Source organism: Saccopteryx leptura, chromosome 10 (genome assembly GCF_036850995.1).
Source record: "Saccopteryx leptura isolate mSacLep1 chromosome 10, mSacLep1_pri_phased_curated, whole genome shotgun sequence".
In the NCBI taxonomy this organism is placed as follows: Eukaryota; Metazoa; Chordata; class Mammalia; order Chiroptera; family Emballonuridae; genus Saccopteryx; species Saccopteryx leptura.
Genome location: NC_089512.1, coordinates 38372402 through 38393634, shown reverse-complemented (window position 1 = coordinate 38393634; position 21233 = coordinate 38372402). Strand labels below are relative to the sequence as shown.

General features: G+C 50.6%; 1 protein-coding gene across 1 annotated transcript in view; it reads left to right on the top strand.

The window, feature by feature from the left end:
• Positions 1–223: 223 nt before the first annotated feature.
• Positions 224–21233, top strand: part of KY (kyphoscoliosis peptidase) — a 45703-nt gene continuing 24693 nt past the window's right edge. The window contains exons 1-3 of the mRNA XM_066351239.1: positions 224–666; positions 3773–3835; positions 8332–8394. Coding sequence (XP_066207336.1) covers positions 531–666; positions 3773–3835; positions 8332–8394 — 262 coding nt within the window. The 5' untranslated portion in view covers positions 224–530. The remainder of the gene's footprint in view (positions 667–3772; positions 3836–8331; positions 8395–21233) is intronic.

Genomic DNA, 21233 nt, shown 5'->3' with positions numbered 1-21233 from the left:
TTATCTCCACACCTTGCAATTCAATCTGGAGCCCGCTTGTTGTTTTTCTTTTTCCTGAACTGACTCACTGGTTAGCGGCACTGCGCGATTCTGTACTTGCCATGGCTTTCTGAGAAAGTCTGCTTAGGGCCCTCTCGGGGAACCCCTCGGAGAAGGCAGGGATGAGGCATGCGGCCAGCTGGACAATCCTAGAGTCCGGGACAAGCGCTTCCAGAGCAGGGGACGACAGGCAGGGGCGCGGGGCGGGAAGCTCTTGGGCCGGTGGCCTCGGTGCAGGTCTAGGCTCAGCCGGGGATTTCCTTTCAAAGGTGACTTAGAGCCGCTTCATTAGAGGAGCGCCCTCCCGGGCGGGCCCTAATGGTGTGTTTGGCAGAGTCAGCGAAACGCTGCGCGCAGCGGCTAGGCGGCAGGGGAGCGCCCTCTCCCGCGCCCTCATCTCCCGCGCCGGGCAGCGGCGCGCACGGGGCCATTTGCAGCACAGGCAACCTTGCGAGCGGCCGCGGCGCGCCGGCGGGGAGCGGGGTGGCACCATGGAGCTGAAGAAGGACAGCAACTCAGTGGCCATCGACATGCTGCTGATCGTGCACTCGGAGAACCGGCGCGCTCTGCAGGGCACGCACTCGGACCGGCAAGCGGACCTGAGCGCGCTGCCGCAACGCAGAGGAGGTAACGCGCTCTGGGCCAGACCCCCGGAGGCCTCGGCACCTCGGCTTCTTCGCCCTAGGGCTCGCCCGCGGTGGGGGCGCTCTACACGCCCCCGAATGAGGTCAGAGGCACCGACCCTCTCCCCATGGCTGCCTGTGTCTCCACGCTGTGGCTCTGGCGTCCCTTGGCAACGCGCAGCCCCGTGATTGCCCCGAGTTGACTCCCTGTGCAGGCCTGTGGGTGCTTCCATCAACCCCCGCAGCCAGTCTCCGCCAACCACTCTCTGAAAGGTGCAGATCAGGGTTGGAAGATGTCCTGAAAAACGGGGTCCAGAGCCTCAGGCCTGACTCCTTGGTGGCCAAAACCTGCTCCCCACACGGCATATGAAGGATGCAGGGTCTCCAGGAAAATCTGGGTCAGACTTGAGGATGGGGAGCGCCCTTTAGTGCCGTTGCATAGTTCATAGCCTCAGTTTCCCTTTCTTCTACAGAAGGCATAAAAGGTGTAAAGCTCACACAGGCTTGGATAAGGTTAGGCTTGAAATCTGCTCTCCCCATCTTAACTTACCTATTAATTTTCATTTCCTTCAGACTTCCTGGTAAAGGGTAGACTGCTAAAATAAAGTGACTGCTTATAGAATGATTGTGGAAAGCAGGTCCTAGGCCTCCCTGCATTCTCCAGAGGAGAGTACACAGTGGGAAGAAGGTATCCATGCATTATAATTGTTAACTAAGCCCTTAGATTTCTGGGAGCCTGGCAGAGGTGTGTGCACGCAATAGACTAACTGCACATCAGTGCTTTGAGAGTGATGCTTGACAGTCCGCGTGGTAAAATGGCTCCTGCCTCCGGCCTCCCCTCCAGCTCCGGAGTGCCTTCGAGTTGGCCCGGGATCATCTGCCCCCAGAACCCCCATGCACTTTGAACACCCACCTTCCACCTGCCGCGCTGAAGCAATGATATCATGGGTGGCTTTGCCCCACCACCTGCACAGGCTGGAGCTGTCCCACAGTTCCTGGTGACTCTTTAGGGAAGCAAAGCAGGGGGAATAGGAGTTTCTGCAGAGTCGAGAAGGTTGATGGGTACCTCCCGTCTCGGAGGAATTTGGGGGTCACCGGTTGTTTGGGTGGTTTGGTTCTTTAAGTTCTCAGAACTAACTTCTCTGGAAGAAGGGAAAATGCCCACCCAGAGTATTTATCATGAGGAAACTGGCAGAGGTCACCGGCTCCCTGATAGAAATGAAACTGCTTCTACTACGCACACTACAGTCCAGAAGGCCTCCCCCAGTGTGTGACACAGCCAGAGGGCCCCCACGAAGCACAGCTCTGGGTCAGCCCGTGAGTCCCCGCTTCCCTCTCCCACTCTGATCACATCTCTTCTCAAAGCTCTGTCGCTAGGAAGAAAGGGAGAAGAACACAGAGAAGGCCCAGGAATGCCTGGGGTCAGGACTACTCCGGAAGGTGTCAAACACCTACCACAGACCCTACTGACTCCAGACCAATGCACTCCACACTCACGAAAGAAGACCCTGCTTGCTGAGTCCTTTCTGCTATTTTTCTCCTAATGTTTTCCTAACAGATGTTTCTCCCAGACCCTATGTGAGCGGAGAGACCTGTGTCATATATTCAGTCAGACAGTCCTGCACCGGGTCAGAGGATAGGGAGTGTGCCCAGCCTCTGAGGTCTGCTGGGCAGTGGTGATGTGCAGGAGACCCCTGGCTCAGCCTGCGAGCTCACGCAGCCTAAGGAGGGGAAATGCTGAGCAGGACTTGCATGATCCAAGGCCTCTTTTTGGTGCACAAGATCCAAAACTCACCCGCGCCCAATTCTAGGCATCTTCTCCCGTCTCCTCTCTGCTCCAGGTCCTCAGTTCTGAAAAGAGGGGCCTGAGCCCAGTTACTGTCACCATGCAGAGGACTGAGGGAAGATGTGACCGGATGGCTTTCTGCTGTGTTGTTATTGTAGAAAAGAGTCAACAGGATAGGAGGCAAAGAGTATGGCACCAGAAATTTGGGCTGCAAAGCCTCAGGTGCTCTCTTCCCTTTCCTCTAGGGCCCTAGCATTTTCCCAGTCATGCCTTAGTGCAGCGCTTCCCAAAACTGTGCCTGGAGGTGCTCAAGTCCTCTCAGGTATTCCCCTGGCTGTGGACAAGGCGGCCTAAAGCCGCCCGCACCAAGGCGGAAAGAGCCACAGAGTTCTAGGTTTCATCTCCAAAGTTGATGTCACCTGTGCATTCCACTCCAAAAGTTTATCAGTAAGATTCCAGCTGGTGGGTCCCAGACACTGACTGTGGCGGGTTCTGCCGAAGGGGGTCCTGGGGACCTCGGAGTGGCTGAAAGGGCGGGAGAACAAGGCTTGAGGCTGGGCTTTCGGGGACAGCAGCATGAGCTGTGCGGCAGAGGTGGTCTGGTGAGGAAACCTTCGCTGCCGCCAAGGAGCACTAGATGCGCCTTTCGCACCAGGAACTTGATTTTATTGCAGAATGTATGCCTGCTCTGTGCCAGGGACCTGACCTTGTAGCCACCACTTCCAACTGTCACCAGAGAGAGAGAGAGAGAGAGAGAGAGTGCTTCCATTCCCTTCCCCATTGCCTCACCAGGCCCCGAGACAGAACTGGACACCAACTGGCTATGCCTCAGCCACGCTCTAGCTGCAAGGGAGGCTGGGAGAGCAGGCACCTCTCACTTTCAGTTCCACAGGGATAGGCAATCTTTGCCCGCTCCCACCCCACAGCAAGTCTCTAAAAGTGGAAGGTTCACCACATACAGAAATAGGCAGGCAAAATGAAAGGCAAATGTCTTCGACAATAATCCTTCCATATTTATGCAGTGGAGATGTAGGGGTGAACAATGGGCATTTGTATTGTGAAAATTCCCCCCGGATGATTCTGGTCAGCAACACCATCACCCTTGAAAACTACTGTTCTAATATTTGTTTCAAAGTTTTCAATATTGAGGGTTATGTTCATGTTCCCAAGCGCATCTCATTCGTGGGCAGCCTCCCTCAGATCCCAGGAGAGTCGGGTCCCACCAGCCCCACTTTAACCCAGATACATATGCAGCAAGCGCATTGTTTGTCGTGTGGGTCTCTGCACCACAGAGAGCCTCATGCCAGTCCTTGTTATTCCACAGGGCTTCGAGGCATCGGAAACGGAATACAGAAATGGCAGAAATTAGAAGGAAACAGCCTATATGGTAAATTCTTCTTTTTCATTTTATTTTTAAATCTCTAGAATTCAACATGTTGAGAAATGACTGGACACATTGGGTTTCACTTGTTTGAAGACTGGCTGTAGTCATCTAGCCACTCAGAAGTGGCTGCTTGTGACTCAGCCAGGCCTCTGCGGCCACTGTGACCCTGGAAAGTTTTCCCTGGCATCAGGTCCCCGATTTCCTGGAGGCTGGAGGGGGGCAATGCGTTAAGCTTTTGCACCCACTTGTTCACTGGCATCATCTGGGATGTGAGGTTTAGGTGTGTCCCCACGGAGGTGAGACTGCTCCTGTCAAGCAGAGCACCCATCTTTAAATATTTTCCTGAATAGAAAGAACAGTGTTCTGCCTTGAGGCAGCGTTACTTGAGGCCTGGGAGATGCCAGTGTCTACCTGCTGGCCTGGGACCCAGAATACCATGAGAGAAGTCAGCTTCCAAAGCCTCCTCTGTCTGGTGCCAGGTGCTTGTTGCTCTGCAGGCCCAGGATATTCTGGGAGTTCGATGCATGCTCTATCTATATCGGGTTTTGTTCCGTGCCCTTCAGAGATTCATTAGTCCAGCCTCCAGGAACAAACATCAGTAGAACTGCGCTGTGGGTGTATGAGAATTCTAGTAAGAATCAGACTTCCACTCACAGGGCCCCAATAAGGGGCTCAGTCAGATCCCTGGTCAGAGGACTGACTCATCAAATGCCAATGTGAAGAAACCCCCCTCCGTGACCCTCCACAAAGGGGAAAACAGAACCACAATTGAACAAGACCAAACAGCTATGCTCTGCCATCCTTCTGACAGTAACAAAAGGGAAGAATAAAGTTCTAAAAGTAAATTCATTCATTCATTCCCTCAGGAAAGGTCTATAGTGCTTACTCTGTGCCAGACAGGGTTCTAATTTGGGGGGGTGAAACAGTAGAGAATACAGTCAAGAACTTTTGCCCTCATGGGTTTACGTTAAAATGATTGTAATCATAATGCCATTCAGTGCAGTTGAGTCTCAGCAGCCTGAAGGTGAGGAGTTTGCCTGTGTCCTCTGCCCTGTGCATGGGAACAAGTCACATTCAAGACATACATCCCTAGAGACCAGCCTTCTGAATCCCAGCTGACGGGCACACATGGGTGGGATGGCTTCCTTCACCTTGCTCTAAGGCCATCAAATGGGAGACGCACCTACTCTAGCTCTACTGAAGATGACACCAAAGTTAGCGAAACTATGCTGTAGGCTTGTGAGAATGAGGAAAAGACTCAGACCCCTAGAGACCTGCCGGGCACAGAAAGGCCTAGCCCATGCAGGCACGTGTGCCTGGCCAGTGTGCGCACAGGCAGGTGGGCGACTGACCACAGCAGAAGGAAAGAGACGTAGCCTCTTGGTTTCTTGCAGCCCTCTAACCTTGCCTCGGTTGCCTGAAATTCATCTTATGTCTTCTCGGGCGTGTTATTACATCAGGAGAACATTAAAATATATTGAATTCGGCCCTGGCCGGTTGGCTCAGCGGTAGAGCGTCGGCCTAGCGTGCGGAGGACCCGGGTTCGATTCCCGGCCAGGGCACACAGGAGAAGCGCCCATTTGCTTCTCCACACCTCCGCCGTGCTTTCCTCTCTGTCTCTCTCTTCCCCTCCCGCAGCCAAGGCTCCACTGGAGCAAAGATGGCCCGGGCGCTGGGGATGGCTCTGTGGCCTCTGCCTCAGGCGCTAGAGTGGCTCTGGTCGCAACATGGCAACACCCAGGATGGGCAGAGCATCGCCCCCTGGTGGGCAGAGCGTCGCCCCATGGTGGGCGTGCCGGGTGGATCCCGGTCGGGCGCATGCGGGAGTCTGTCTGACTGTCTCTCCCTGTTTCCAGCTTCAGAAAAATGAAAAAAAAAAAAAAAGAAAAATAAAATTGAATTCATCCTCTTTTTACCATCTGCGGGGGTCCTGGTTCGGAAGAAGTGTAGTGGAAAAATACAACAAAACACAAAGGGACATGTTAACTGTTCCAAGACTCTTCTAAAAGTCATGAAGTGGGTTTTAGTATAATGTGCCAGCCAATAAAAAGGATGATTAAAGTAGTTCTTGCAAAAACTAAGAGTTCGGGAAAATGCAGGGCTGAAGGAAGGCTCCGCAGAGGCCTGGAACCTGCTCACCAATATACGTAACTTAAACTACAACTTTATTTATTTTAAATGGTACACTTACATGCACGCAGACATTAAAGTTGTAGCTTTTTTGGTGTGTTTTCTGATGGTGACTTTCTGCATACCTGTTGCCTTGCTGGTGCTCAAGGCACCCAGCCCTGGTAACCAGCAGACCGCCCAGCCCTGGAAGCTGGATGGCGTGTTCATCTGAGAAGGAAGCAGCTGACGGCTTGTGCTGGTGGCGTGTGCACAAGTGTAGCTGAACATGGGATTGATCCAAAGCGCACAGGAGCCCCCTTTTGCTGCTCTCTGCACTCCTTGGGCTGGGGCATTGGCAGGTTAGGGGAGCTTGGAGTGCTCCAAACTTTTCCAGGCAGCTGGTGTTTGGAGGGCAGAGCCGCCCCAACCACCCCCACAGTTTGCCCAGTAACGTGCTTCCCCTGCTGTGATTGGCTGCTTTCCTTGGTCCTGGCTGAAGTCTGCCTAGCAGCAAGAGACTGACACCCCACAGCTACAGGGAAACCAGTTGTGCAGCCCTGACTATAAATACCCCACAACAGCTACACCCGTTAATCCTCCTCCTTGAGGATTCCCTTCCCAGATCCTGTTTCCTCCCTAGGCCAGCCCAGCAGAAATGTAGCCAGCTGTGTCCACAGGAGGTGGCCTCCCTGTTCCCTGGCCTGAGTCTAGCCTGGAACTCCAACCCAGCATTCCACATCATGCTGGATTGGAGCTCCTGTAGAGTTGGCCCTCAACCAGTCAACTTACAGCGGCCCCTCAGGGTTCTGGTTGGCCCCTTCTGCTTATAGCAGAAGGCTGGGACCAGCAGACTTCTCCAGGGCAAGACCTTGCCAGGTGGCTTGCAAGCCCAGCCCACTCAGTGCCCACTCACCCACCATGTCTGGCTTCTGCCTGGACTCAGGCATGGGAAACACTGAGTAGCAGATCTGGTTGGGTGCATGAGGAACTTCATCCGAATGGGACTTGATCAGCCAGTACCCTAGAGTCATGGTTGTTTCCAGGTCCAGACAGTGGTCTCAGTGGTCACTTCCCAGTGGCAGGCCTAACGGCCTTTGCACAAACCAGTGGGAGGCCAGGGGAGAAGATGGCTGTCCAGGATGGTAGCGGTGGGTACGTCCCCAGCTGCCACAAACTGGCCTCCCCAGCCCCTGCCCCCCCTCTCTGAAGCAGAGATTCAGGGGCATCTTCAGCAAGACCAGGACGCTTCAGCAGCTGTCAAAGGAGAGATGTAGGAAAAAGATGGTGCTTCCTATAGGAAGACCAGGTAAGCCTGTCAGTTCCTCCTCATGGCTGTTAACAAGAATGGGGCATCTCTTGACAGCAGCTTGACCCCATTAGGCTCTGAGGACAGCTTCGTGGCCCAGGGACATAAATATTCCTAGCACGTGGAGAGTACTTTCACATAGTGGAATTCCTGCAAATGTTTGTGCAACGGAACCAAACTGCAAGTCACCCCAGCTCCGAGGCTGGAGTAGGAGCAGGCTGGCCATTCTTCTCGGAGGGAGGCAGGAGGCAGGAGGCAGGAGGCAGGAGGCTGAGCTAGGAGTTAGGAGACTTGCGGTTCAAACCTTAGGTCTGCAGCTCCCTAACTGCATTCTGGCAAAAAAGTCAACCAGTCCAAGCTGCAAGCAGTTCCCTTAGCTGTAAAATCAGGACAGGAACCTCTCATCCCTCTCTACAAAATGGTGGGAACATCGGGCATTTCATACACTTTGGAGAGTGTGCCCAGCAATACCAAAGTCTGAAGTTGTGGTTACTTAATCCATGGAGGTGTCCCTAGCTTCTTTTCAGGAATCTGACTTGAGTAGTGAACACACAATACCATATACAGATGATGTATTATAAAATTGTACACCTAAAATCTATATAATTTCATCAACCAATGTCACCACAACAAACTCACTAAAAAAAAAAAATTAAAGGAAGAGAATCTCATTAGTATCCTTAAAAACAAGCCAAAGAGCTACATTCACAATGCTATAAAAATTTGTACATATATATTTTGAAAACTATAAGAAAAACTAAAAACCGTGACTCTGATAATCAAAAGAAGCTAGAAGTAAAATTGTTTTTTAAATCTGTGTTGGCACTTGCTGGGAGGTGTGAGGGTGCACACACAGGGCCCCAGCCACTTGTCTCTGCATTCAGGTGTGTAACTGCCAAGTCCTGCGTGTGCACGTGGGGAGGTTGTGCAGGTGGGTGTGCATGTGTGTGGAAGCCAGGCCTGGGATGAACTGGCCCCACCAGCCTGCCTTTCTTGCTGATCCACACAGCTCCCCGCTCTGCCCAGGGAAAATTCCATTGTGGTCCCAATGGTCACTGCAGGTCCCTCTGTCTTCCTTAAATAGGAAACCTGGCAGAGAAGCAGCATCCTCAGCAAACCCAGGTCATCACTTCCTACGACAATCAAGGTAAGGAATTCGCCACCAGGCGTGACCTCTCCCCCAGCTCCTATGTGCCAGTGACAGCCAAGTGCAGAGCGCAGACTGTGGAGAGATGGATCTGCTCTGCTTCATGGATGTGGGAGCCCCTTTCCCCTCTTCTCTCATCCCATGGGAAGCAATGAAAGTCTGCATGGTGTCAAGGGGTCGAGAGATAGTCCTTGGGCCACAGAACTCCCTGCGGTCATCATCAACACCCTCATTGCCGTCACTGTAGCTAACACTTATTGAGTGCTAACCATGTGCCAGGCATTTTGCCAAGCCAGTTACATAATTATTCTCATATAAATTAAGCTTCACCACAGTCCTGTTTGATTGGTACACCTGCTATCCTCGCTTCACATATAAGTACACGGAGGCTTTGAAAGGTTTGCATGTGCTCAAGATCAAACGGCCGGCAAGATTCAGAGCTGGGCAATTGACTCCCGCCAACCACCAAGTCCTGAGCTGTTAACCTTCAAAGGTCTGCTTCCCCCACAGCTGCCCCCCTTCCCACAAAACTGGCCACTCATGAGGAGCAGGAGGGCTCCACTACTGAGGCTGGAGGCGAGGCCAGGTTACCGACCCCCACCCCTGCCTCAGTTTCCCGCTCTGCATTGCAGATGTCTGAGAGCTCTCCTAGGCTCGGCCCTAAGAGTTCACCGCTGGTGCTCTAAGCACTGTTGTCCTAACCTGTAGGGAGGTTATGTGATGGCACCCGGGGAAAGTGGCTCGCAGAGGATTGGGAGCCTCGGGGAGCTGCTCTCTGAAACACACGCAGGAAGCTCCTGTGGATGGTTTCCGGCCTGAGGCAGCAGACCCTTCCTGACGCCTGGATCAGTACCCCTTTAAGCTAGAATTCTTGAGAGTTCAGCTCCAGGACAGGTCCTAAAGCCTCTTGGTGGGCCCACCATGACCTACCTGCCACCTGCCCTGAGCATCACAAGGACCACCCTGGGTCCCATTGCTTCTCTGGACTAGCAGCACACAGCCGGCCGCAAAACAAGAATAAGCACTCCCTCACTGAAATGAGAATGGATTAGGGGCCGCTCGCTCCTCTCACTTAGTTCTGGCCACACCCCTTGATGGAGCCATGGTGTTATCCCTGTTCACCCAGGAGAAAGGTGAGGCTGGGGAGGCTTCAGTCCCGGCTCTAGGGTCATACCTCTGCATTGCCCTGCCTCCCCAGTATCTCTGACAGACAGGCAGGATGGGGTCTGCCGCTCACCAGAGCCGCACCTGGCCCAGAGTACCCTGGCTCAAGTGTTCCTGCCACTCACGTGCCACCTCCCAGCATTCAAGGCTTCCAGAGGGGCAGGAAGGAGGGCAGCCTTGGTGTCCTATGAGAAGTATGGAGCCCTGTGTAGATTGGGAGGGCCCAGCCCAGCAAGGTCTTGTGGAAGCCCAGGTCACAGCGAGAGGAAGACTCCCCCTCTTTGGAGGCTTAGCCAGGGTTCTCACTGATACTGACTCATTCATTTCACAAGCAGTTCCTGATGCAGGCACTGGGACTCCATCAGAGAAGAAAACAGACAATAGCTCCTGTCCCCATGGAGCTGACACCCTTGTGAGAGAGACAGATAGCCCTAAAAGGGTGTCAGATGAGGCTGGAGGGAAGACAAAATAGGAAGGAGAATAGGGGTGGGTATTAGTTCCCTGTGTCTGCTATGACAAATTATCACACACTCGGTGACTCCTCACACATTTACTCTCTTAAATGGGTCCAGAGACCCCAAGTTAAAATCAGTCTCACTGGGCTAAAGTCAGAGTGTGGGCAGGACACGTTCCTCTTAGAGGCTCATGAGCAGAATCTGTCCCTTGCTTCTTCCAGCTTCTAGGGGCTGCCATCACTCCTTGGCTTGTAGCTGCATCACTGTAATCACTGCCTCCACTGTCCCATTGCCTTTTCTCCAGATAAGTGGTTGAATCTACCTCTGCCTCTTTTTGTTGTTGTTGTTGTTTGTTTGTTTTAGGGTTTTTTGTTTGTTTGATTGATTGATTGATTGATTTAGTGAGACAGAGGACAGACAGGAAGGGGGAGAGAAGTATCAACTCTCATTTGCAGTACTTTAGTTGTTCATTGACTGCTTCTCATACATGTGTTGACCAGGGGTTCTAGCCAAGCCAGTGACTCCTTGCTCAAGCCAGCGACCATGGGATCATGTCGACGATCTCATGCTCAAGTCGGGGACCCTGTGCTCAAACCGGATGAGCCGGCACTGAAACCAGCAACCTCAGGGTTTTGAACCTGGCACCTCAGTGTCCCAGGTCAACACTCTATCCACTGTGCCACCACCGGTCAGGTCCTCTGCCTTTATTTTATAAGAATCTTTGTGATTACACTAGGCCCACCTGGATAATCCAGGGTAATCTTTCTATCTGGAGAGCCTTAACTTAATCACTTCTGCACAATCCCCTTTGGTATATCAGGTAACATTCACAGGTTTCTGGAATTGGGACATGGATATCTTTAAGGGCCATTATGAAGCCTACCACAGGGGACAAGTTAAAATAGAGTAGTTGAAAAAGGCCTCCCCAAGAAGATGACATTTGAGTAAGGGAACAAGCCATATGGGCATCTGAGGAAGGGCTTCCAGCAGGGGGAGCACAGGTGTGAGGGCCTGGTGTGTTCCGTAAGCGCAGAGCAAGTCTCTGGCTGGAGGCTCTGTGTGGGTGAGCTGGGGGTAGCAGAGACGAGTCAGGGAGGGCACAGGCAGATCCCCCAGGGCCTGAGAGACCGCCCTGCACATGCTGGCTTCTAATCTGAGTGCGATCGGAAACCACTTGGTTTTAAACATTATAATCCAGGCAAAGAGATCTTCCCATGGTGTCGATTGGGGTGTAAGAGGAAGAGAGGGGTCGAGGTCTGGGAGCAGAGGATGGAGGAGCTGCAGGAGGCACATTTTAGGGAAAGAAAGTGAAGAATTCCAATGTGGCCTTGTTGAAGTTGACGCCAATGCTGAACAGCCACATAGCTGCTATTTTGAATGGTGACCAGAGACATCAGTATTCCATGTGCCACTTTCCTGCTCATCCAGTGAGCCTTGAAACTCTTGAGCTCTGTTCTGTGGCCCACTCCAGCCCCAAGAGCAGCTTTCCCGGCTGCTCTGTATATGAGTAATAACAGGGCTCCGGAAGGACACTCATTGGGGCCCCATCAGTGACCGAAGCCCCTTTTACGGGTCATCTCATTGATCCCACAAATCACCTTCTGTGTAGGTTATAACCCCTATTTTACAGATGGGAAAACTGAGGCCAGAGAGATTTTTAGTAACTTCCCTGAAGTTACACAGCTGGCACGTACCAGGCCTGGAAGTTAAACCCATGTCTGGCCCTGGCCGGTTAGCTCAGCAGTAGAGCGTCGGCCTGACATATGGGGGACCCAGGTTCGATTCCTGGCCAGGGCACATAGGAGAAGCGCCCATTTGCTTCTCCACCCCCCCCCTCCTTCCTCTCTGTCTCTCTCTTCCCCTCCCGTAGCCAAGGCTCCATTGGAGCAAAGTTGGCCCGGGCGCTGGGGATGGCTCCTTGGCCTCTGCCCCAGGCGCTAGAGTGGCTCTGGTTGCGGCAGAGCGACGCCCCGGAGGGGCAGAGCATCGCCCCCTGGTGGGCAGAGCGTCGCCGCTGGTGGGCGTGCTGGGTGGATCCCGGTCGGGCAAATGCGGGAGTCTGTCTGACTGTCTCTTCCCGTTTCCAGCTTCAGAAAAATACAAAAAAAAAAACAAAAAAAAAACATGTCTGTGCACTTCCAAAACCAGTGGGCATAGCTACTCCACCATCTGCCCCCTTCCACACAGGGCAGGGACCAACCTGGTGGGGACAGGTTGGGTGTGGCCCCCCCTCCACCTTCCCGCTGGACAAGAAATTCAAGATTTCAGCCAGAACTTTGACATTCAGAATGGTCCTACTTTTCCCCCTCCTCCTTACCTTGTCATTCAAAGGAGGAGTGGAGGCAAGTGGTGACAGAAGATCATTGGAATCTCAAATCTTCACATGAAATGGGGCTTTGGACTAGTTTGTAGCAAGTGTGGGGATTGAGGGAGAGGTGAGTGCTCCCCAGCACCCCGATGGTGATGCTTGAAGTCAGTTTTCTGTCTGTCGAGGCTTTCATCCTTCCGGGTCATCTGCCCTCGTCCCCATGCAGACACTGTCTTCTTTGACCACGCATGCATGCACTGGGGTCAGAACTGCTATGTTTCCAGACCTGGGTCACCCTGGGGAGTTCGACTCTGCAGAAGGAATCACCAGTGACTCTGTGTTTTCAAGAGCCCAGTGGACGCTGGGTCAGTTAGGGCCACAAGAGATGCCCTTCGTCACACACGCTGGCCGGGGCCCCACTGGTCTTAGCCCTGAGCTCTGGCACACTCAGTTGTCATCTCATAACTAGAGCTGCTGAGTGGGGCTTTCATACCACATTCAGCAGTACCCGGCGAGCATTCTGCAGAGCTGGACTCTCCCTTGTCACCATCCAGTATGCTGCCCCTGGGATGTCACAGCTCACCACGTCCTGCACTTAAAGCTGACTACTGCATTCCGGGGGCAGGACCCACAGCAAGTCTCTGCTGAACACCTAGCTAGAGTCTGTTTAAGGGTATTTTTTAAATGCTTCAGCTGAGGTTTGCTGATGCTCGGCTGCCGCAGCAGAATATTCCAAGGCGAAGAATTCAGGTTGTAAATGTGGCAGCCAGTTATGGAAAGAGTTAACGAACACCTTGAGTCAACGATGGCAGATATATGAGATGAATCCCTCATGCCCTACACTTACGTGTGTGTACACTCCCCCGCACCGCCCACACTCATACACACACATGCCTGACAATCTTGGCCGACCGATCAGTGCCCCAGGCAGCCCTTTCCAATCAGAGTTAATGAACAGCACAAGCTCTGTTTGCCATCTCTGCATTAGTAATTCTGAGCAAATTAGACCTTTAAGACAAATCCTGGTTCAAACCTGCAGAGACCTGGAGACAAGCTTCTGGGTAGGATAACTCTCCCGACGGGGTACGGGGTAGGGGTACGTGAGGCCAAAGCAGTGTCCCAGGGACATGCTCGGACTCGCCTGCTGCGCCTCCCTTCCTGAGAGGGTGCAGGAAGGGGGCTGAACCCACAGCATCTGGAAGAGCACCTGGAGCCACAGCTGCAGGGCCAAAGACAGTCATTAATACACTTTCACTAAGACGGCCAAACTGCAGCCTCAGAAATGTTGTTTGGCTGACAACGGGTAGAACTGGGGAGGGATGTCATGAGAGAGCCAGTCAGGTGCCCTAAAGCAGTGGTCCCCAACCTTTTTTGGGCCACAGACCGGTTTAATGTCAGAAAATATTTTCACGGACCAGCCTTTAGGGTGAGACGGATAAATGTATCACGTGACCGAGACAAGCGTCAAGAGTGAGTCTTAGACGGATGTAACAGAGGGAATCTGGTCATTTTTTTTTTTCTTTTCCATTTTTCCGAAGCTGGAAACGGGGAGACAGTCAGACAGACTCCCGCATGCGCCCGACCGGGATCCACCTGGCACGCCCACCAGGGGCGACGCTCTGCCCACCAGGGGGCGATGCTCTGCCCATCTGGAACATCGCTCTGCCGCAATCAGAGCCATTCCAGCGCCTGAGGCAGAGGCCACAGAGCCATCCTCAGCACCCGGGCCAACTTTGCTCCAATGGAGCCTCGGCTGCGGGAGGGGAAGAGAGAGACAGAGAGGAAGGAGAGGGGGAGGGGTGGAGAAGCAGATGGGCGCTTCTCCTGTGTGCCCTGGCCGGGAATCGAACCCAGGACTCCTGCACGCCAGGCTGACACTCTACTGCTGAGCCAACCGGCCAGGGCCTGGTCATTTTTTAAAAATAAAACATCGTTCAGACTTAAATATAAATAAAACGAAAATAATGTAAGTTATTTATTCTTTCTCTGCGGACCGGTACCAAATGGCCCACGGACCGGTGCTGGTCCACAGCCGGGGGTTGGGGACCACTGCCCTAAAGTCCCAGCAAGGACCACCTTTGGGTTTAGTTGTGACTGTTTAGTGGTACCTGACTGTACTTAGGGTTGAGATCTTCCTTTAAATTTTGTTCTAAATGATGTTCCACTCTTTATCATTGGTGATTGGTCAAATTAATCTTTTTCCTTAAATTAAGAGTTTTATTTGCTACAGGAATGCCGGAGTCGGCAAACTCGTACCATTTCACACATGTAGGAAGCACGGGGCTGAGCTGTGAGTGCTGCTCCCCTGGAGACCACAAGCCCAGTCCCGGGCTCAGCACGTGGAGCAGAGAGCCTCCGGAAGTGCCCTTACACGCCTGTAAATGACAGCTGGGGTCACACGCCCACAAAGGTCAGGCAGGCCAGGGAGCTTTGCTGTTTCCCTCAAGAGGGTGGGGGCTGGTCAGCAGCACCACTTTGGGGGAGACCCAGAAAGTGGGACTCAGAAGAATGTTAGACATTGGCCCCCTAAGAGACAAGAGAGAAGAGGAAGTGCAGGAAGGAGGGGATGGCTGAGAAATGGCGATGGGTGGAGCTTCCCAGCCAGGGTTGCATTCCGCGAGGGAGACTCCCTCAACACTCACCCCTGGAAGGGCTTGAGTGGTATTTTAGAGTGGTTTTTCAGCTCGCTCATTCTCAGACAAAGAGCTATGGCTAAGTTGGGAGTGGTGGGAAGTACCTAGACATTAGAAGTTTAGAGAAGAGGTTAGTTACTGAGCCCTAATCCAACAAGTTGTTCAGTTTTGCGTTTTCTCTAAACTTTTGGAGATTATCCTAGTCCAGCATTTTCCAAATTGTGTTCGACAAAATAGCACTTAAGCCAACAGACTGCTTTGCTGCAGGACTTTCCAAAGCGTTGCGTACCAACACCTTCAAAAGGGGAAAGAGAGGGCCTGTTTCTTGAGTTTTGTTTTCACAAAGTATCGTGCAGCCAAGGATAGATCTAGTCTGCCACCCCCTTTGAAAAACACCTCAGCATGTTTCAGGTGGACAGGTGAAAAGACAGAGGGAGAACTGGCCCAGGCCTCGGCCATCCTGGAAAGACACACAGGAAGTCTTGGTGACTGATGGCAATGGCCCCCGAGCCTAAGACCAAAACTGAACCGTGCTTTTAATGCTGAAAGGCTGAAAGTCACCATTTTGAAGCCATTGGCTGATTTTCTTTGAAAATGAATTGTTCTAGAAACTACACTCAAAATGAGTGTGAACCCCTTCAAAGTAATGCCTCAAGAGGCCACATTGTATCTTTTTAAATTGTTTGAGAATTACTCCTTTGGGCATGCAGAGCAAACTCATGAGCTGCACAAGAAAATCGGCATTGCTATTCTGTGAAAAATAATTGGAACACATTTAGGAGGCAAAGGGTTAGTAAAAAGAGCTCTTACAAGATCAGTAAGGAAGAAAGGAATATATCAGTAGGAAACAAGGTGATCCACAAAATCGTTTAAAGTGGCAAATAAATATGTAGAAAATACTAAACTGAAAATGAAAGAAATGCACAGAAACAACTAGATGTCATTATTCATTAATAAAAAGTTAAAAATTGATAAAATTCAAATGAATTTATTCAGTGAGGGTAGTCGTGATTTAGTTTTACATTACAAATCACTCCAAAACTCAGAGGCTTAAAACAATAACCCTTTACCCGCTCAGAAGTGCACAGGTTGGCTGGACATTCTTTCTTTTTTTTTTTTTTTTTTTTTTAATTTTTTCTGAAGCTGGAAACAGGGAGAGACAGTCAGACAGACTCCCGCATGCGCCCGACCGGGATCCACCCGGCATGCCCACCATGGGGCGACGCTCTGCCCACCAGGGGGTGATGCTCTGCCCATCCTGGGCGTCGCCATGTTGCGACCAGAGCCACTCTAGCGCCTGGGGCAGAGGCCACAGAGCCATCCCCAGCGCCCGGGCCATCTTTGCTCCAATGGAGCCTTGGCTGCGGGAGGGGAAGAGAGAGACAGAGAGGAAAGCACGGCGGAGGGGTGGAGAAGCAAATGGGCGCTTCTCCTGTGTGCCCTGGCCGGAATCGAACCCGGGTCCTCCGCACGCTAGGCCGACGCTCTACCGCTGAGCCAACCGGCCAGGGCTGGCTGGACATTCTTGTCAGACCCACACCCAGCTGACTGTGGGTCCTGGCGGGGCTTGCTCATGTGTTGTGGTCGGCTGGAGGGTTGCCTGGAAACCTGCCGGTTTAGGGCAGCCTCACCTGAGATGGCTCTGCTCTGCTCCATGTGGTCTGTCATCCTCCAGGAGGCTGGCCAGGACTCATTCACATGGCACTTGTGGCTGGAATCCCAGGAGAGAAAGCAGAAGCTGCAAGGTCTCTCGAGGTCTGGGCTCAATGCCTGCATGCACACCGTCACTTCTGCCCCATGCTAACTGGCCAAACTGACTTATAAGGCCAACCCCAAAAGACCTCTCCATGGGAGGAAGTACAGAGTATTGTGGCCAATTTTGCAATCAAACATCAAGGATGAGCAAAATGGGCAGTCTCTTGCATTGTAGGTATGACCATAAACTGATAAAATCATTCATGGGTAAAGTTTGCCAACATCTAACAAAAGCCTTAAGAGTCTTCATACCTTTCAATCCATGTTTAAGAATTCATTCAAAGGAGCTGATTTGAAAAGTATGAAAAAAGGTGTGTATTGGAATGTTCATCACATCACATGTTCATAATAGCAAAACATTTGGGGAAAGTTAACTATCCAACGAAAAGGGATTGCTCATATAGATTATAAACAATCTATAGAATAGAGTATGATGCAGCCATGTAAAATGATGACAAATGACTATATTCTATTTTATATTTAGAATAGAGTACTATTCAGCCATGTAAAAATGATTACAAATGACCTATAAAGACTTAAGTAAAAAAAAGCAGGTTACAAAAAGCATGATTAGTATAATCCTACTTTGGATTTTCAATTTCTATTTTATATTCTTCTGTATCATCCTGGGTTTTGTTTTGTTTACATTCTGTTTGGGCTTTTTTGTTCAGTTGGGGATTTTTTTAATTTTACTTTATTTTAAATTGTGAATTTTAACATATTCATAGATTTATGAAACCACCACCACAACCAGATTACAGAACAGTTCTGTTACCTCCAAAATTGTCTTGTGAAGACTTTTTGCAATCATACCTTCCCATCACCCATAAGAGTCTCTTGGTATTATTGAAAAAGTATTTCTTGGGCCCTAGCCAGTTGGCTAAGTGGTAGAGAATCAGCCTGGTATATGGACGTCCCAGATTCAATTCCTGGTCAGGACACACAGGATAAGACCATCTGCTTCTACACCCCTACCTCTCTCTCTTCTCCTCCCACAGCCATGGCTCAGTTGGAGCAATTTGTCCCCGGGCACTGAGGATGACTCCATGGCCTTGCCTCATGCACTAAAATAGCTCAGTTGCTGAGCAATGGAGCAACAGCCCCAGAAGGGGCTTGCTGGTTGGATCCCAGTCGGGACACATGCAGAAGTCTGTCTCTCTGCCTCCCTAATTCTCACTTCAGAAAAATTTTAAAATAAATAAATAAATAAGAAAAAGTATTTCTTAACATGGATATACCACAGGGTGTTTATCCATTCATCCACTAAAGGACATTTAGGCCTACCAGCACAATGTTTATTAGTAGTGATAAGAGTGGACATTTATTTGTCTGACCAGGCGGTGGTGCAATGGATAGAGCATTGGACTGGGATGAGGAGGACCCAGGTTTCAGACCCGAGGTCGCCAGCTTGAGTGCAGGCTCATCTGGTTTGAGCAAAAGCTCACCAGCTTGGACCCAAGGTCGTTGGCTCCAGCAAGGGGTTACTCGGTCTGCTGAAGGCCCATGGTCAAGGCACATATGAGAAAGCAATCAATGAACAACTAAGGTCTCACAACGAAAAACTGATGATTGATGCTTCTCATCTCTCTTCGTTCCTGTCTGTCTGTCCTTGTCTATCCCTCTCTCTGACTCTCCCTCTCTCCCTGTAAAAAAAAAAAAAAAAAAGAGTGGACATTCATATCTTGTCCCCAATCTCAGAGGAAAAGGATTTTAATTCTTACCATTAAATATGCTGTTAGCTGTAGAATTTTGGTAGATGCCCTTTATCAGACTAAGAAGTTGCCTTCTATTCCTAGTTTGTTGAGAGGTTTTATCATGAATCAATGTTAAATTTTGGCAAATGCCTTTTCTGGGCCCTGGCCGGTTGGCTCAGCGGTAGAGCGTCGGCCTAGCGTGCGGGGGACCCGGGTTCGATTCCTGGCCAGGGCACATAGTAGAAGCGCCCATTTGCTTCTCCACCCCCCCCCCCTTCCTCTCTGTCTCTCTCTTCCCCTCCCGCAGCCAAGGCTCCATTGGAGCAAAGATGGCCCGGGCACTGGGGATGGCTCCTTGGCCTCTGCCCCAGGCGCTAGAGTGGCAGAGCATCGCCCCCTGGTGGGCAGAGCGTCACCCCTGGTGGGCATGCCGGGTGGATCCCGCTCGGGCGCATGCGGGAGTCTGTCTGACTGTCTCTCCCCATTTCCAGCTTCAGAAAAAAAAAAAAAGCCTTTTCTGCATCCACTGATACTACCGAGTGATTTTCTTCTTTGGCCTGCCAATATAGTGAATTATATTCATTGGTTGTCAAATACTGAACCAGCCTTGCATTCCCAAAATAAACCACCTTCAGTTGTGGTGTATTATTCTTTTGCGATATAGCTGTATTTAATTTTCTATTATCTTGTTGAGGATATTTGTATTCATGAAGAATATTGGTCTATAGTGCTCTTATATGTTTTTCTCTGGTCTTGGTATCAGATTAATGCTGGTCTCATAAAATGAGTATGAAACATTTCTCGCTCTTCTATTTTCTGAAGAAATTTGTGAAAAAAGTTGAGTTATTTCTTTATAAATGTTTGTTAGAATTTTCCAGTGAAACCACCTGGGCCTGGTGTTTGTTTGCTTTTGGAAGACTTTGAACTACAAATTTAGTTTTAGAAATAGATATAAGAGCATTTAGGTTATCTACTCCTTTGGTGAGCTTTGGTATAGTTTGTAGCTTTCAGGGAATTGGTCTATTTCATCAAAGTTGTAGAATTTATGTATATAAGAGTTGTTTGTATTCCCTTATTGTTATTTTAACATGTAAGGGATCTGTAGTGATATCACCCATTTCATTCATGATATCGGAGTCTTGATTTCTGATTTATGTCTTATGTCTCTATTTTGTTTGTTAGGTTTTTTTTGTCAGTCTGATTAGAGGTTTATCGATTTTACTGATATTTTCAAAGAACCAGCTTTTGGTATCATTGATTATTCTCTCATTAATTTTTTCAAATATTTTTTTCTATACCATGCTATTTGACCTCTCCTTCTGGTACCTCAAGTGCAAGAACGTTCAGCCTTTAGGCATTGTCCCACAGGGCCCACAGCTCTGTTCACTTTTTTTTTTTTTTTTTTTTTTCTGAAGCTGGAAACGGGGAGAGACAGACAGACTCCCGCATGCGCCCGACCGGGATCCACCCGGCACGCCCACCAGGGGCCATGCTCTGCTCACCAGGGGGCGATGCTCTGCCCCTCTGGGGCGTCGCTCTGTTGCGACCAGAGCCACTCTAGCACCTGGGGCAGAGGCCAAGGAGCCATCCCCAGCGCCCGGGCCATCTTTGCTCCAATGGAGCCTTGGCTGCGGGAGGGGAAGAGAGAGATAGAGAGGAAGGAGGCGGGGGGGGGGGGGGGGGGAGAAGCAAATGGGTGCTTCTCCTATGTGCCCTGGCCGGAAATCGAACCCGGGTCCCCCGCACGCCAGGCAGACACTCTACCACTGAGCCAACCGGCCAGGGCCTCTGTTCACTTTTTATCTCTGCTGTTCATATTGGATAGTTTCTGTAAATCTGTCTTCAAGATCACTGAATCTTCTGTCATCTCAATTCTGCTACTGAGCATATCTGGATAATATTTTAAACTACTATATTTTTCAGTTCTAAAATTTATATTTGTTTCTTCTTTGTGTCTTTTTTTTTTTTTTCATGGAAACTTTGTATTTTTACATTTATCTCAGGACTGTTTGCCCTCACTTTTTAGAGCATGGCTTTTTTAAAGTTTTTGGCTGATAATCCCTTAATCTATACCATCGTAGGGTTAGCATTGGTCGATTATCTTTTCCTTTTCAAGTTGAGATTTTCCTGGGTCTGCCTCTGCTGAGCTGTCATTTTGGACTATAGCCTTTGCAGTGCTGTGCAGATCTGCCCTGTCCATGCACCACCCAGTGGCTCCTCTGAGCATCGATCTATCCCACAGTGTAGTTCTCAAAGATTGTGGTATGATGCTTAGATGAGATCCAAGCCTGCACAACTCACAGGTGACCGCAGGGGTTCCTCTATCACTTTATGGATTTGCTTTCTTGAGCTCCCTCCTCTGCACAACCCTCATTCCAGTCCTCTGGCCAAAAATCTGGGCTTCAGTTTTTCCCCTCATGACAGGCACTTCTCCCAACTGTGTCTGCTTATGGAGCCAATCAGCCAAGAGAGAGAGATAAAACGAAAATACAGTAAGAATTTGCCCCCATACTCTTGGGAATCATAGCTTCTCTCGTGCCTTTCCTCAAAGACCTAGGTATGTACCTAGCCACCAAAATCACTCTGCACTGCTACCAACAGAATGTCCTGGAGGCTGAGTGAGGAGGTACCAGGAAAGGGGGTGGAAACAACAGGGTAGTGCCCCCATTCTCTTACTTAGAGGTTCTCTTCACCCCACAGGCCGGAAGGAATTGCTCCCCTTGGAGCACTTTGTCTCTGCATCCGTTGTGCACTGCTGGGTCTGGGGCTGCCGTTGAGTCCAGTCTAAGTAATACCATAGGGGGAAGGGAATGATAAACTCACTGCCAAT